The sequence below is a fragment of the Nuphar pumila genome, chromosome 7 (assembly GCF_984573655.1).
Source record: "Nuphar pumila chromosome 7, dmNupPumi1.hap1.1, whole genome shotgun sequence".
In the NCBI taxonomy this organism is placed as follows: domain Eukaryota; kingdom Viridiplantae; phylum Streptophyta; class Magnoliopsida; order Nymphaeales; family Nymphaeaceae; genus Nuphar; species Nuphar pumila.
Genome location: NC_143255.1, coordinates 103,181,665 through 103,198,199, shown reverse-complemented (window position 1 = coordinate 103,198,199; position 16,535 = coordinate 103,181,665). Strand labels below are relative to the sequence as shown.

The window sequence follows — 16,535 nt, the reverse complement described above, 5'->3', positions numbered from 1 at the left end:
TGACCCAATACCGGACTAGATCCGAGTTGGACCCGGCTTTAACTGGATCTGGGTCAGACCCGACTTTAACTGGATCTGGTCCGGTTCGGCTTCAACTGGATCTAGGTCAGACCCGATTTATAACCGGATTCGGATCAGACCTGGGGTTTAACTTGATCTGAGTCAGACCCGACATGAACCGAATCCGAGTCAGACCCGACTTTAACTGGATCTGGTCGGGTCCGACTTCAACTGGATCCGGGTCAGACCCAGTTTGTAATCGGATCTGGATCAGAATTGGGGTTTAACTTGATCTGAGTCGGACCCGACATGAACCGGATCTGGTATATAACCGGATCCGGGTCTGACCCGATTTTAACTTTATCCGGGTCGGACCCAACATGAACTGGATTCGGGTAGGACCCGGTACCAGACCTGATCCGGTTCCATCTGATTAAAAACGAACCTGTAAAATAGAAAACTAGAGGGTTTTCTGTTTTCTGCAAAAGGGGGTTAGGGTTAACCCAAATCATTGTCGGTGACCCATGTCGACACACCTGCCGGCGACCTTCACGAAGCTCGAACCGGCGTTACACCTCTCCTCGCCCGACGGTAGAGGAAACAGGGGAAAAAAAGTTTTTAAACCCTTGTGTGTTGCTGGACAGATGTCGGCCATTAGATAGGCGACAGTCTGTGGCTTCCACCGGCGACGGCTGATGCTCCTGCATCCCAACGGCCACAAGTAAAAAACTTGAAACCCTTTTTTTTTTTGTCGCCCTACAACGACAGTCGCCAGTGCCGATGACCAGCTGCAGCGTCACCTCACGGTGACCTGCATAGCCAGACGACCAGTACACACCCCGCGCAGCAGATGCGAGATGTGGGCCCATAACCCATTGTTGGGCCTTTCCTTACGAGCATCCTGCGCACAAACAGAAAAAATACACAGCAGAAACTATATCTATGTAAAAACAGAAAAACAAGGAGGCTGGAGTACCTGATGTTGCCATTGTATAACTGTTGTAGGTGGAGGTCGACTGGAGCAGGGGAAAAACTGGACTGGTGGTGGCTGGAGCAGAGGATGTGGTTTCTCCTCCACAAGCGCAGGCTGTCGGATGCAATCGTTGAGCAGGACCGATTCCCGTGACCGGATGAAAATACTTTGAATGGAGAGGTAAGATTCTAAACCCTCTCTCATATTTCTCTGTATGTATTTCATTCTATATTTTTTCACTCCGTATCGGGGTTGCTCATGAACCCCCCTTATTTATATGGCACGGGATGGAAACGGTTTGCATAACCGTTCCCTCTTTATCCCATGCTGGTTTATCGGAAGCGGATGTGGGGATGAATCCACATGGATCGTGGATAACCACCACTCAAATCGTGGTGGTTAATCCAAGTATCAGGTACATATATTGTGGACTTCCGTAAGTTGCCCATGACTATGAGGTTGGCTATTACGTGATGACACTGTTTTTTATATGATCTTAATTCGTTAACTTTCAGCGGCCTTATCTGTGTCAATACCATTTGCTAAGCGATGGGACCCACTAGCTTAAAATAATATACTGATAACTTAACCTGTACATAGTGACAATGTTCTTCTTTTCTCATTAAAACTTGAAGACAGAAATCATGTCAGTGGAAAGAAACAAACGAAGAAAAGAAAAAATGACTTTTCAATTTTCTGAACACTTGTTCCCCATGCTTTTTGTAATAAAACTAAAATACTATCTATGTGCTCTCAAGCTGAGGAGGTTTTTGACATTTTTTTTTTTTGGAAAACCAGGTTTTAGACATTTTGCCACACCAACCTAAAAGTAATTTTATGCTGCCATGCGTGAAGTAGAAATGCCCGACTCAAAATCTGGACCTCCATCCCCTCCACGGGTTTGGATTTTAACCTTCATTCCTGCCTTCATCTCTGTTTTCTGTCTTTCATCCCCAGTTCAAACGGCGGGGTCCCTAAAGAAGGATCGGAGACAGGGTGGGGGAAAGCATATAAGTCCATCCCCGCCTTCATCCCGGCACGGGTTTCGATTTTAACTTCCATCACAGTTTCATGTCCTTCATTCCCATTTCAAACAGGGGTCCTATTTTCCTCCGTCCACTGCCATCCCTAGCGTGAAGAGAGAATATAACCTTTCCAATCGATAAATATACAAAACCCTAAAGAAAATGAAAGGTTGCATGCTGGAATATTACACAGAGGACACGTTGACTAGAAAATTCTAAATCATAAATATTAAATTTGTCTTATTTTAATGAAATAAGCCTGTCATGATGACAATTGGTTGGAGAAAATTATACGCTTTGTTTAAATCGTTTACTTCAGATATCCTGTATACCATGTTTATATATGAACACTTTTGAAAGAAAGAAAACTTCTCATAAGAAATTTTTTTTTTTGCCTATGACAAGTTTTGATATAAAAACTATTTCAATTATGTGTCTTTGTATGTATGTGTGAGGGAGAGAGAGATCTGTAAATGGTGGTGGGTGAGAGGAAGATTAAGACTAAGGAAGCTCTTGTTGTGGTAGCCTTTGAAATGAGATGTGTTGTGAGCTAAAGGTTGCCTTAATGCAAAAAGAATTTTTGATAAAATAAAATTTTCTTCACCTGCTTATGTTAAAAAAAAAAAAAAATCTGTCAAAAATTATACTTTTTAGAAAAACTTTTGTTTTAAATTTTTTCCCAATTAATTGAAAAAATGTATTTTTTTTCTATTATTTTCTTACTTTCAAACATGCATTATGTTTTTTTATTTCAGATTGAAATTCTCGCTCACGTTAGCCAACACTATCGTTGAAATAACGGGATGTGAAAGGACATCACCTTTTATAAGCTGACATTCTTTCTTCATGACTTCGTCCCAAACGCAACAGACCATGAACTTAGAATAATTTTGGCATTGTGGTTTGAGACAAACCACCAACAAGAGAACGTAAAGCCGACTTTTATTTAAACTTTTTTTTTAAAAGAAAACTTTTATATAACTTATTAAACACCACCACTTGGTACCCTCGAGTAGAGGGTGTCAACTGGTCGGGTTTACCTAGATCCAACCCGTTCCAAACCTTATAGAGTCCAGGTATGGTGATAAATAAGAACACATGATTAAGACTCAGGTTCGATTAATACATGAAGCCAGGTATAGTTTGTGAAAATTTATAACAGACCCGGGTCTGACCCGAGTTTTGATTAAGGCTGGCAATTTTTCAATGTAAAAAATGATAAAATTTTTTATTTTATCGGGTATGACCTGAGAGTCTGGTTGATGTAATTATTATCGGGTCCAGGTATAGTTTCTTTTTACGATGAGTGATTAGATCAGGGTCATCGAGGTCAGGTCTGATTCCACTTGAGTCCGAACCAAACCCTGTCTATTGACACCCCTACCAGGGAGAGAGGGTTGGCCACCCACAGCTACACAGCAACCAGGGAAAGCGGATCACTGTCATTAAATCAAAAGTCAGACCTATAATCGCCATCCTCGTTGCGTCACGGTCGTTCTTTTACCTTTTATATGTTTTTGTGCAACTGAAAAAGAGTGCTTGCACCCCCAATTAGCTCCAACTGAACAAGCATGCAAAGTTACATTTATGCCCGCGACTTTTTTTTTTAATACATAAAAAATAGTAAATAGATCGTGCTAAGCATTTTTGGACCTGGGTCTAGTTATAAGGCATTCGAGTTCCTCGGTTCTTACAATTGTGTATTGGTTTCCACGTGGGATCCACGTGAAGATCCGAGGTATTCAAACATCGAATCTGAATGGGATCCACGTGAAGATCCGAGGTATTCAAACATCGAATCTGAAATCCACCCCAAAGCCCAGATTTTAAACTCAAAATTTGAATGGAGATAGATGGATCTTTGACCCGAAAGGGGAGGATAGTGTAGGGTCAAAAGTACATGCATCTCTGACCCTTGGATCTCAGATTCAATCGTCTAGATCCGAATCAAACGCCCCCCCTTAGGTCGTCGAGAGAGAGAGAGAGAGAGAGAGAGAGAGAGGAAACAAAGGGTGTTATGGTAAATCTGGCCATCCAACGGTTCTTGTCAACCCTATGAATACAAAGCCCCATGGTCACTGTACACGTGGTGGGTGCTAGCTGACTTAGGCGGGGCCCACATCATCCAGGGGAAACGTAGAGCCATCGTATCTCCCTATTTCAGGCCGTCCGTTTCTGACACGCGTCAGCATCAAGGTTGCGTCAGAATCCCGCTAAGGTCGAATATTGGCCGGAATATTCCTTGATCGGGCGGTGACGCTGACGGAGTGAAATGGGCCTGGGCAGTGAGGCCTATAAAAATCGACCGAATCTCGTTGCCCCCTTCCGTCACTTCACTTCTGAAGCTTCTCTCTCAACAGGATTTTCTCTTTTCACATTTTTCCAAATTCCCGATTTTCTTTTCCACAGGAAAGCGAGTGAGAGACGTAAGAGATCGAGTGAGCTCCATCAACGCCGTCCATGACTGCCGTAGCGGAATCCGAGAAGCTCTCGACCCTCCGATCTTCCGTCGCCGGACTCGGCCAGATCAGGTGAACTACGCCCTCGCATTTCCCGCCATTCGCGGATTTCTCAGCGTCCGATCGCGTCTTTTCCAGAAAATTTTCGTGTTAGACGTTGAGTTTTAGATCTGATCGGATTTTTCTTCGTGTTTGTTTTAGCGGGAGCGAGAAATCGGGATTCATAAACCTAGTTTCGCGTTATCTCAGGTGAAATCTTGCTTCCGATTTCGTTATTCTGGGGTTTAAGGTTTGATTCCATTGATAATTGTGATTTTCTGATCGTAATCCGTTTCTATTTCATCTGTCTTTTGCTTTAATTACTGAATTGTGGATTTGATTACTGAAATGAAATGTATGCGTTTGGGTGGATTAAAGTGGGGAGGCACAGCAGATCGAGTGGGAGAAGATCCAGACACCGACTGATGAGGTGGTTGTTCCTTATGAAAGCTTAGAACCTACTTCTGAGGGTAATTATTCTGTTTTTACTCCTTTTTTTTCTCCTACTTGTAACAGCAATACCATGGTTTCATCATTCTAGCGGGTTGATAAGTCTATCTAGTAGTTCTTGTTGGTGGATGGCATTCAAAAACGTGCAATTCGTCTAAGTATTTGAGACACTCGGGATGGGCCTGAATCTGTATAGTGTGCAGGCAGCTTGGAATTGGACCAAATTCATTCAACGTTCATCTCCATAGATCAGAGTCAGGAGTGAGTGTCTGGATCCAGATCACTCAAGCTGATTATGTTGTCGATTTGTTGTGTATATATGAAATTCCATTTGTCTAAGCTCGGATTTGGCTTTGTTGGCCAACTCTTTCTTGTTCATAGCAACGGTAGTTTTCATCCATCTTAGCTATGGACTTTCAAATGAGTCCCTACCTTGTGATTTGGATACCCTGTTTCAAAGTTTGTTCATTGTTGTAATGCGTCTGATGCTCTTGATGGGAACGAACATTATGCAGATCTTTCGGAAACTAAGAAGCTTCTAGATAAGCTTGTTGTTCTAAAACTTAATGGAGGTCTGGGAACTACCATGGGTTGCACTGGTCCCAAGTAAGCATCATGTGAACTTCAGCTTTGATGGCCCGTTCTTGTTGTTGCAATTTTATTGTGTGCTCCATTGTTAGATTTATCCTTTTTCATGTGATTTACGAGGTCGATGTCGTCTTTCTGGAACAATTAGTTTAATCTTTCTGAATCTGAAAAGGCATCATATGCATATATATCGGAGAGAGTATGCTATGGGACATTGCGCAGTTTTCTTGTAGGGAAATAATTTTGACCCCTACTTTTTAAACTTTTTGGAAGTTCTGGTGACAGGCTTTTCTGTGTTGAGAAAGTTCATTCATAATCGGTAATCAAGAATTGGTGCAGACATAAGAAATGCCCATGTTTGTCACTGTCATTGGGTCTTCTAAAATGCATAGGGCTGGATGCAGACCAAAATCATACTTGCTTTTGGTCTGCACGTTTTTCTTGCTGATCATTACCTCTATTGGATATTCTGGTCTTTAGCTCTCATAGTCTAAAAGCACCCATCTCATTGCTGTTCAAAATTTTTCCTTCTTGCAGATCTGTCATTGAAGTGAGTAATGGATTGACCTTCCTTGATTTGATTGTAATCCAGATTGAGGTAATTTATGATCTTTGTAGATTGTTACCTTCTTGCTTAGTTTGAACTATTTTTTATTTCTATATGTTTTTGGCATTTTTTGTTATGGTCCTTGAATGGTTTTGGTGTTTTCTTCTTGTAGTCCTTGAATAACAAGTACGGATGTAAGGTTCCCCTTGTTCTGATGAATTCTTTCAATACACATGATGACACACTAAAGGTAATTAATATTGCCGACACCATCTGGGTCTCTAATCATGATAGGTGCAGTTCTGGTATATTTGGTTTACTAAATCTAACAATTAAATCCTGTTTTCAGATCGTGGAGAAATATGCCAATTCCAACATTGAGATTCATTCTTTTAATCAGGTAATTAAGTCAACTATTTTCACTTTCTGGCATCTGCTAGTTCGGGGCAAAAAAACTTACGGTATGATTTTCTTTCAGAGCCAATATCCTCGTGTCGTTGTGGACGATTTTCTTCCACTTCCATGCAAAGGAGAAACAGGCAGGGACGGATGGTATGGCTTTTCAAAACCTCAGCCGCTTCAGTTATCTCTGGTGCATAAAAGTTTGGTTGGTTAGCGAGATGTAATATTAACATGGAATAAAAATCTTTAGTTTAGGATGATGATGTTTTCTATAACTGAATTTTGTTGCTCTCTTCCTATGCATCAGTCTTTATCAATGGGACATCATTGACTCGGACACACTTAACAACTAAAAGATACAGCCGTTTGCCTAATAAACCTTGTGAATGCAGAGTCTGGGTCAGCCAATCTTAACACAGAAAACCTATTAAAAAAACGAAGATGTAAAGTGCACGACCACGGTATATGATGAAGTTTTGAAAGGTGTCACCATTGTCATTCATCCTCCACTAATCACTTCAATCCTGGCTGGAAAAGTCCGATCACTCTCCATAAACCATGCATATTTATTCTCATTTGCTGTGCATTTTACGTGTTAAATGGGTGAGAAGAAATTTATTGAAGCATTGTTTGCTACGAAGAATTTACTTATTCTAGCCTTAGTCTGGGCAAAATTTTAGATTATGCTGTTATGCAAGATGCTTGATTTAGTGTAGTCATGGAGGTTTTTACCCACAATTTCTATTGGTCTTCCATGTCATGCACTTTTAGTTATGTTCTGCATTTTAATGTTGCAAAGACCATATCATATCATATGATATGATACAATGATTTGTAATGTCATAGGTCCATGCGATAAGATATGCCCCTTGTATTGGAAAGGGGATGTACCGTATGTCATATGTGTCTTATCATATCATAAGATACAATTTCTTTTTTGCTTTTTAAAATCTGAAACTTTAAAAACAAAAGTCTTTCTGTTTTTCCTGTACAAATAAGACTATATGAATGTCCTATTGACACAAAAAAAAACCTAAAAATACTTTTTTTCAAATATATTATGCTAAACATGTGGGCCAAACATAGGATGTGAAAGATAAATGAAATGAATTTAAGGAAGTTGACCATTTCAATTTTTCTTTTCGTCATTATGTGTAGAAGTCTTCAGTAAGAGTTTCAATTTTTCTTTTTGGCATTATGTGTAGAAGTCTTCAGTAAGAGATTGATAATCGTTTTTGTTGTTATTTAGCATAGAATTTTTAATCCTTAGGATCTCCATTCCTGAACTGTAAATGAATTTTCCATCTCATACGGCTGCTCCCTTCTGCAAACATTGTTCTCCACTAGGTCGAATTTGTCTCTTTTGCTCATGTTCAAAATCTAGATTGACAATAATGTAGTCTTGGGTTCAGTTTCTATGTACTGAGATTCAGGTTATGTTTGATAATAGTTTAAGAATAAGAAAATTGTAAGGTAAGAAAATAAAAAAAATTATGGAGAACAATGAGAAGAAATAAAGGTTGAAGGAGAGAGAGATTTTGTGAATATTACAAGCTAAACATGAGATAAGATTATTTAAAATGACAAAATCAAGGCCTTCTTCCCCTCAGACAGTGGGATAGGAAAATCTTATTGAAGAAAGAATGCATTAGAAGTGGTGATTTTCATTAGAAATTATTTTTTTCTTACTTTTTTTTCTGTTACAATGAATTTTAGCTTAAAGTGAGAAGATGGAAAATATGCTTATCAAGATTTTGGAGTATCTTTGTGGTTTCTTTTTTGAATTTTCTATGTATGCTTTACTCTGTCAGTACAAGTAAGAAAAACTTCCCTTTAAAGAAAATAAATAATAACTTAAATGGTAGACCAATAATTTCCAGGATCATGGAATAAAATGTTGTTGTGACTGTATGCAAATCAGTTCATTCGGTGTAGGACAGTTGCCTTCTCCTTGTTGAAGGGCTATCATGCGAAGAGTGTTTTGATAGAGTAGCTCTAGGTGTAGTGGTTTGTAATTGGCTTCTCATCAGATGAATCTTTAGCTTGAGGGATACTTTTGCTTTAGTTCAAGGCTGTTCATTTGGTACACAGCAAAGATTCAAGTACATTATCACAACTCTTTTTCATAACACTTCATGCAAGAAAAGGCAGTGAAGACTTTGAGAAACCAACAAGTTTGTGTCTCTGAGTTTAATTTTGATACATTATGTAAGGTACCCTCCTGGCCATGGCGATGTTTTCCCTTCCTTACTGAACAGTGGCAAGCTTGATGCGTTTTTATCACAGGTATGAACAGAACTTTGCCACGTCAAAAAACTGGCAACGGTAAGAAACATGGCATGCTTTACTCTAGATCTCTAAGCCATTTTGCATTCTTTGCTTTTTCCTGGTACCAGGGTAAGGAGTATGTTTTTGTTGCCAACTCAGATAACTTGGGAGCTGTTGTTGACATAAGTATCCTAAATAGTAATTCAAATTTATTTATATGTTTTATTTGATTATTTATTACTTTTCTTCTATTCAGTTTTTACACATGCATATAAAGAAGAAAAATGTTGGTTCTCCTTGACAAATTGTTACAGAGATCCTTAATCATTTGATAAAGAACCAGAATGAGTACTGCATGGAGGTATTCGCTGACCAGCATCATCCTTCTACTTGTTGGATGTACAGTTCCACTCAAATGCTCTTTGATATTGCAGGTGACCCCCAAAACCCTTGCTGATGTTAAAGGTGGTACCCTTATTTCATATGAGGGAAGGGTTCAGGTGCACATTGGAAACTTTTGACTCCATTCTTTTTTTCTTTCCAATTTTCTTATAATTTTGTTTTTGAAACATTTGCATGCGTCTCTCTCTCTCTCTCTCTCTCTCTCTCTCTCTCTCTCTCTCTCTCTCTCTGTGTGTGTGTGTGTGTGTGTGTATCAGGAAAAAATGCAAAGCTTCAATGGTGGTCAATATGATCTGTAAGTTGCCATTCATGAGTATGATCACTGGTTAATTTGTGGCAGCTATAAAAACTGGCTTGGAAGTCTTAACTTTTATGTAGTAACTGTTAAAATAAATGTACTATTATATATATATATATATATATATATACATCATAATACCTGATAGGGGTATTATGGTCATTTCACAAGTACCCGATAGGGGTACTTGTTTTTCTTCTCCTTTTATTTTCTTTATTCTTTATTCTTTTTTTATTTTTTAAAACTTTCTTTTTGAGCCACTTAGGGGCCCCACCATAGAGTCGTTGGGGCCCCCAACGGTCACAATTGTGACCATTGGGGGCTCCCAACGACTCTATTGGGAGCCCTCAAGTGCCTCCTTGGTGTATAAATAGGGGTGCATCCCCTTGTAATTCCTCATGCTTTTGCAAGCTCCTCTTTTATAATAAAGAGTACATTTTATAGTTGTAGCCTTCTTTGAAGGCCTTTTGCATTGTTTCCTTGTGGAATTCTATTCTTTTATGCTTGTGTATTAGTCCAGTGTTGGACATTGTGAATGCATTTGCATTCTTAAATTCTTCCGCATACTTCATTACAGTAACTTCAATCTGGTTCTTGAAGGAATATACTTACTTTCTACCGTAGGCACATTATCCTCCAAATCTGGTTGCATCTGAAAAGTTTGAACCAAATAGTCTATGCGTTCACTCAGAAAAATATTGCCACCTTGACAAGTGTTTGTTTAGGTTGTTTTCTTTTGGGAGTTGTCTATGCCACAAAATCCTGGTTCTAATTTGTCAACAATACTTGATCTAATAGAATGCATGATCTTTGCAGATTTCATGAGTTTCATGATGATTTTCTTTGTTTTATTGTGATATGTAGAAGATAATTGGTTAATGTTAAAAATTCTAAACATCAGCTGCTAACATATGAAATTAGCAGATCAATTATCATTGCTGGTTTGGAAACTATTTATTCTCCGTAAATATGAACCATTGTGATATATTGGTTTTAATTTTATTGGTTTGAGTACAAACATTGACATGTGATGGCATTTTTATCTTATCTATGTGAATTTGCTTCCTTGTTTCATATGATGCATCGATGTCCTGATGCAGAATTTTTTCTGTTACAGCTCTTAGAAATTGCTCAGGTTCCTGATCAACATGTAAGTTACTTTTCATGTGTCTGCGCTTGACTTCAAAGACTTCTGATTACCAAAACTAGCACTATTTTTTACGTTAGCAGAGATGCTGTCTTAATATCTTGCAATTTGTTCAGGTCAATGAATTTAAGTCGATACAGAAGTTCAAAATTTTCAATACCAATAACCTGTATGTGATTCTTGATATGGAAGCAATAATATATCCATGTATAAATTTTTTATTATGTTCCTATTTGAAATGCTGATTCTCTTTCTGAAGATGGGTGAATTTGAAGGCAATTAAGCGACTTGTTGAAGCTGATGCACTTAAGATGGAGATCATTCCGAACCCTAAGGTTGGTGCCTTATCGTTTCATTATGTGATGTTAGTGCATGAAGTGTTGATCAATATATGTATCTGCAGGAGGTAAATGGAGTGAAAGTACTTCAGCTAGAAACAGCAGTTGGAGCAGCAATACGGGTATTCAATTTATCAAAAACTGTTGATTATTTTTTAATTCTGTAGGCCCATTTTCCATATTTTTTCTAGGAAATTCTAAACTCTATTTGATACCTCTTTTGAACACAAGTTCTTTGATCGTGCAATTGGTGTTAATGTTCCAAGATCTCGTTTTCTTCCAGTGAAGGCAACATCTGATTTGCTACTTGTTCAGGTTATCTATTAAATCTCTTGCTGAATTTATTTTTCATTTTTCTCATCAGTAGTTGTTTACATATTTTATTTACATGTTTGGCTTTGTTGTAGTCGGATCTTTATACTGTGCTTGATGGCTTTGTGACTCGAAATGAAGCGAGAACAAATCCAGCAAATCCATCAATTGAACTAGGGCCAGAATTTAAGAAAGTAAATTAATGATGTTATGGTCTATGCATTTATTGAAAACTGCATTTGTTAGATTTGCTTTTTTAATTGTATTTTTTTCCCATTCTTCAGGTTGGCAACTTCTTGAGTCGCTTCAAGTCTATCCCTAGCATCATTGAGCTTGACAGCTTAAAGGTGTCTGGTGATGTATGGTTTGGTGCCAGTATAACCCTGAAGGTACTTCTCTTGTTTTGTTCCCAAATGATGCCCTTATATTTCCAGCTATTAACATACAATAATATAACCTTTTCTATTGCATGATAATTCATGCATGTCCAGCATTTGATTTTGCAATTCTAGTAATATCTTTGCTTCATCAATTACTTCTGAAAAGAAAGGTTCCAAAAGTTATCAATTGGATACAGAAAACTGTAGAAATTCTAGCTGATAAACAGGATTCAAACATGTCTGTACAATAAATATAACTATCTAGAACCCTCAAGTATGTGGGACTCCCCATATTATCTTGACTGTGTTGGCCTACTGATCTCTTTCAAGCCTTTCAGCGTCAGATTTGTTGTAAACTATATATTTTTCTTTTCTCTTTTTGACCTCAGAATTATTTTTCCAATTTTATCCCAGTCTTTATAGGGTGTTGTGTACAAGGATCGTTATTTCAGTCATTTCCTTGCCATCTCAGTCCGATAATGAATTTTCATGCTTATATGTTCTGTGCATGTGCATATTCATATGGAGATACGTGGCATGTGCATACATGCTTGTGTGTCACATAAGTTTAACTTTCCAATATGAGACCATAAACAAGTTGAGATTCCTCCACAATTAACCAGCGATCAGGAAGCAACAATTCTAAGGGCATGGTTGACTGAATGTCTTACTTGGTGTTGATCAACCCAGGAAAACACCAAGATTGCAGAGGCACAGCTCAGCTGGGTTTTTAAATGGAATGGACAATTGGATTCTTCGTTTTCTGTGGAACTGCATTTGTTTGTTGGGAAGCACTATCCCTATTTGTAAAGAGGAAGATTCCGCCCGAATTGTTAGTGAGAACACAAATCATGCCTTGTCACAACAGGTGTTGGTTGCCTCATAGTTGTCTGTGTTGGAGTTGGATGATTCCAAGATATGACCAAGGTTTTAGGTAGATCTTAAATAACATTTGCATAGTGACAGCAACCCTCGAAACTGTTGGACTTAAAACAGTGATGGGAATGACTCATTCATTCTGTTTTTGGTTATTAACAATCATCTGCTCACTGCTGAGTCTATCTATTTTCTTCTTTTCTTAAAGGGAAAAGTGAGTGTCATTGCTAATGCTGGGAAAAAGGTGGAGATTCCTGATGGAGTGGTCCTTGCTGATAAGGTACATGCTCGCAAACCCTCAGCAATCGAAGGAGTACAAAGAAAGCTTCAAATTTTGACTAACAATTGATTGTTTCTTTCAGGTTGTCAAGAGTCTTGACGACATTTGAGAGGTTATCAGAAGCCTTGTGTTAACCCCATCCATACGTCCCTACCGTGTCTTTTACCCATGGAGAGTCTTGTTGTTTGTGTCACTCTAGATGTTTGAAGGGCTTAAGATGTTTGCCTTGAGTTTTGAGCGAAATCGTCAGATTTATGACAATATAAAGACTATTTGGAGCCATATAAGATTTTGCCTTTGATACCGTATGATCTTGTTCGATTTCTTCGATTATTATTTATTGCTTAGGTGTGGAAGGGCCATGGGCCAGTGAATGTCGGCCACCTTTTGGCAAGCCAAGCTGACCCCAATCAGATGATTGCATGTGTGTGCTTGTATAACTAAGCTAAGTTGCTGCACCAACTTCTAATGACAATGCTTGGTTAAGAGGGTAATGCTAAAGCTGCTCGTTGCCAAAAAATCTCTGTTTATAAATATGAACCATGCTTTGCAGATGTGGAACTTTGTTACACAATATTAAAGCGTATCTGATAGATCCGTGCAGCTGCTAGACTTCTTGGAGTTGGAAGGGACCACGTCCAACAGCTTGGCTTCCTAGGATCACGTGGACTCGACTGAATCGGGAGATCCAAAGTCCAAACTGCCTCCACCGACATCCTCGCCCCTGTACTAACCATGGATCCAATATCCAAATCAAATCCAACTCCTTGATCACCCGTTGGTCCCAATCCCAGCATACCATCGACTCCAGGACAGCTGCCCAAGCTCGTCAAATTATCCAGCACAGAATATCCAGTATCCGTACTGTATCCGAGCCTCCACCAAGGACATTCAACGGGCTATTGTTCACCATGTTCCTCATGGCCTTTCTCCCGAACCCTTTCAACAAACCTTTCATCAGGACATTGCCAATTGCAGTGGAATCTATTGGACGCTATGCAATCATCTAAGACGGTAAAGTTAGCCCCATCAATTTTGTGCTCTATCCCTTTTTTATCATAATCCAAACTAACGAGAATTTTGTAGCTGCATAGCCTGCATGCATGATGCTTAACCTCCCATGGAAGAAGAAATCCATAGAACTCATGCAATCATCTCAAATAGTAGGCTTAGCACCATCCAATTTTACGCTCTCGAGCTTGCATGCAGTTTTCTTATGCCCGTGTATTTTTGTGTGTTATGATTGAAGCATGTGTGTTGTGTGCACACGTGCCTCTGCAAATGTGCATGTTGTGTGAGTGCATGCATGTGTGTATGCATGATAGTGCCTAACATCATCTTTAAAGGGGCGTTTGAATGGCAGAAGATACAATCCGCCAGATGTTTCTTCCATTTTCAATGTTCTGTCCCCAAAAACTGGAGATAAACAGTCAACGACTACTTATCCAGGGTGTCAAACACACCCTAAAAGACGTTGCTTTAACTTTTTCTTATACCAATTCATAAAAGCTTTTGACAAATAATCAAATTCAGTTCATAAAGATACCCAACATAGTTCAAGGAAGAAAAGCAACAGAGCCTTACCTTGAAACATAGGTCACTCCAGTTTGTCCAATTTTCTTAACTGTTTCAATGGTGACATTACCGGAAGCCTGTGGTCATTACAAAGCTCTATAAGAAAATTTACGGTTGTCCTCATACCAAATTAAATGGATATAGACCATTCCCATTGATATGGCCTTAATTACAATATTAGTCTTGCTACCAAAACCTCCCATTTATTGGATCAACAGCTTCTTTAAGCATCGACACATTCACGTCCCCATCAGGAAGGAGTATAATCATATTATCAAACATTATGGGCATCAATGAAGATCTCTTCTGCGATGCATAATGTAGTACTTCCTTTACTTCTTCAATTGTCCTTGTCTCAATCTAACATTAGAAAAACATTTTTGCAATGAGGATTTATTGAGCATATCATGTCAACATTGCACCATCTAAATTACATGGAAAGAAAAGCATACGCAAAGCATCACTATTGGTCATTTTCATAAACAGCAAAAAACTAACCATTATATGAGTAAATTTGCCATTTTGTGATCATCCTAACTTATTCCAACAAACATAGGTACAGGTGTTTTTTGCTTAATATGAACATGTAAATGCATATTTTACAGCTTATTTAGAGGAAAACATGTAATATACATTAAGAATTTTTCTTGTTTAATTTGGTTTTAAAAAGTCCTTAAAATAAACGATCCATATTGTGCCAAAACTTTGTACTAGAAAGATCAATTTGGAGCATGTTCTCACAGATGCTTTTTAAAGTGGTAGTTAGTACGGTTCGAAGGATAAACTGAGTTGGGCCTACTTGTTGGTGTCCAATTATTATCAATTCATATCAGATCAGATTCCCATCTGCCTAACCAATTTGCACTCATAATTATCATATGGCTTTGGCAATAACACTAGCATTAAACTACAAGGTCACGCTTGTTTTATACTTCCACTAGTTGGCTAGAAACCTCGCTTTTCATATGAAAATGGCAGTATGCTTGCATAGTGGAACAAACATGGGAAAATGACTTCTCCCATCCCCGTCCCCCTTCAATAATTGTTTTGCATTGAACATCGAAAAGGTAACTTTTGATAAGGCCTATGCCGCATCTTCCTTTTTCTATCTTTATTTTCTAAAACTTAAAAAAACAATAAGTCTTTCATGGGAATACTTTTTCTCATTAGCTTAGAAAATATCATGTTCTCAAAAGTAGTCTGATTAATTATTATAAATCAAGAACCTATAAATTCTCTATTACTATCTATATTCTCACCCATGGCCTCATGCATGCACCATAATTTTTTTAATCAAGTGAAGTGACTTTTGTAAAACCAAAAGCAAGTTGCAAGTATTACACCTCTCAAAGTTTTTTTAGCCATAATAACAAAACAAAGACATGTATTTATGAAAAATAACTGCATTAAGATTATACTTAGAACTCCAAGTTTCTGCTTGAATATCTAAAAGTGTAAACAAGAACAAAACAATATTTTTATTGATAGGAAAGCAAAACAGCAAAAACGTCATCGTAAATGAGATAAACAGGAAGAAATAATTCAGAAGATGATATATATATATATATATATATATATATATATATATATATATATATATATATATATATATATATAATCTGTTTGAACTTGTTCTATTCTTTAGGGTGATTCATAACATCAAATTGTTGTGATGTCTTTATCCTACTTGATCATAACTACTTAAAACCAATGCATGTGCTGTGAACACCCCAAATTTTCCAAAAAATCTAAAAAATTCCTTTTTTGTCACTGACTTCACATCTTCTGAATAATCGGGTCAACTTCTGATAAAAAATTCATTCATTTCATGGATTCACTGAAATTCAGATTCAATTCTTATTTTTGACCCAATTTCTAATCCAAATTGGATATCCAGATCCAATTCTGATCCTGAATCTCTTATTTTTCAAAAAAAATCAAATTATTCATATTTTCTCATAGGTTTATCTCAAATTCAAGATTCAATCTCAAATTCAAGATCCAATCTCAATTCAAGATCTGAATTCTAACATTTTTAAAAATCTTGGATCCAGATCCATTTTAGAGTTTATTTTATGAAATAAATCATGTATTTTTCGCAAAAACAATATTTTGAAAATCCTTATATCTCAAAAATAATTTTTTTTGCAAAAACCCCATCCTTTGTATTTCCTTC

At 37.8% G+C, this 16,535-nt stretch overlaps 1 protein-coding gene across 1 annotated transcript; it reads left to right on the top strand.

The window, feature by feature from the left end:
* The first annotated feature begins 4,175 nt into the window (after positions 1-4,175).
* Positions 4,176-13,092, top strand: LOC149832703 (UTP--glucose-1-phosphate uridylyltransferase-like). The gene is made up of 21 exons (XM_090014668.1): positions 4,176-4,529; positions 4,659-4,706; positions 4,875-4,966; positions 5,462-5,552; positions 6,072-6,132; positions 6,254-6,331; positions 6,431-6,481; positions 6,560-6,633; positions 8,697-8,769; positions 8,880-8,937; positions 9,066-9,112; positions 9,186-9,251; positions 10,569-10,601; positions 10,715-10,767; positions 10,858-10,933; positions 11,002-11,058; positions 11,168-11,251; positions 11,344-11,442; positions 11,533-11,637; positions 12,713-12,784; positions 12,867-13,092. Exons 1-21 carry the CDS (start codon positions 4,459-4,461, stop codon positions 12,891-12,893), a joined length of 1,416 nt encoding a protein of 471 aa, XP_089870794.1. The 5' UTR covers positions 4,176-4,458; the 3' UTR covers positions 12,894-13,092.
* Positions 13,093-16,535: the final 3,443 nt, after the last annotated feature.

Excerpts from the sequence above, each read along its gene's own strand:
- LOC149832703 (XM_090014668.1), top strand. The coding sequence starts at position 4,459 with ATGACTGCCGTAGCGGAATCCGAGAAGCTCTCGACCCTCCGATCTTCC. Across the intron at positions 10,602-10,714 it reads CTCAGGTTCCTGATCAACAT|GTCAATGAATTTAAGTCGAT; the intron begins GTAAGTTACTTT and ends CAATTTGTTCAG. Across the intron at positions 11,252-11,343 it reads CTGATTTGCTACTTGTTCAG|TCGGATCTTTATACTGTGCT; the intron begins GTTATCTATTAA and ends GCTTTGTTGTAG.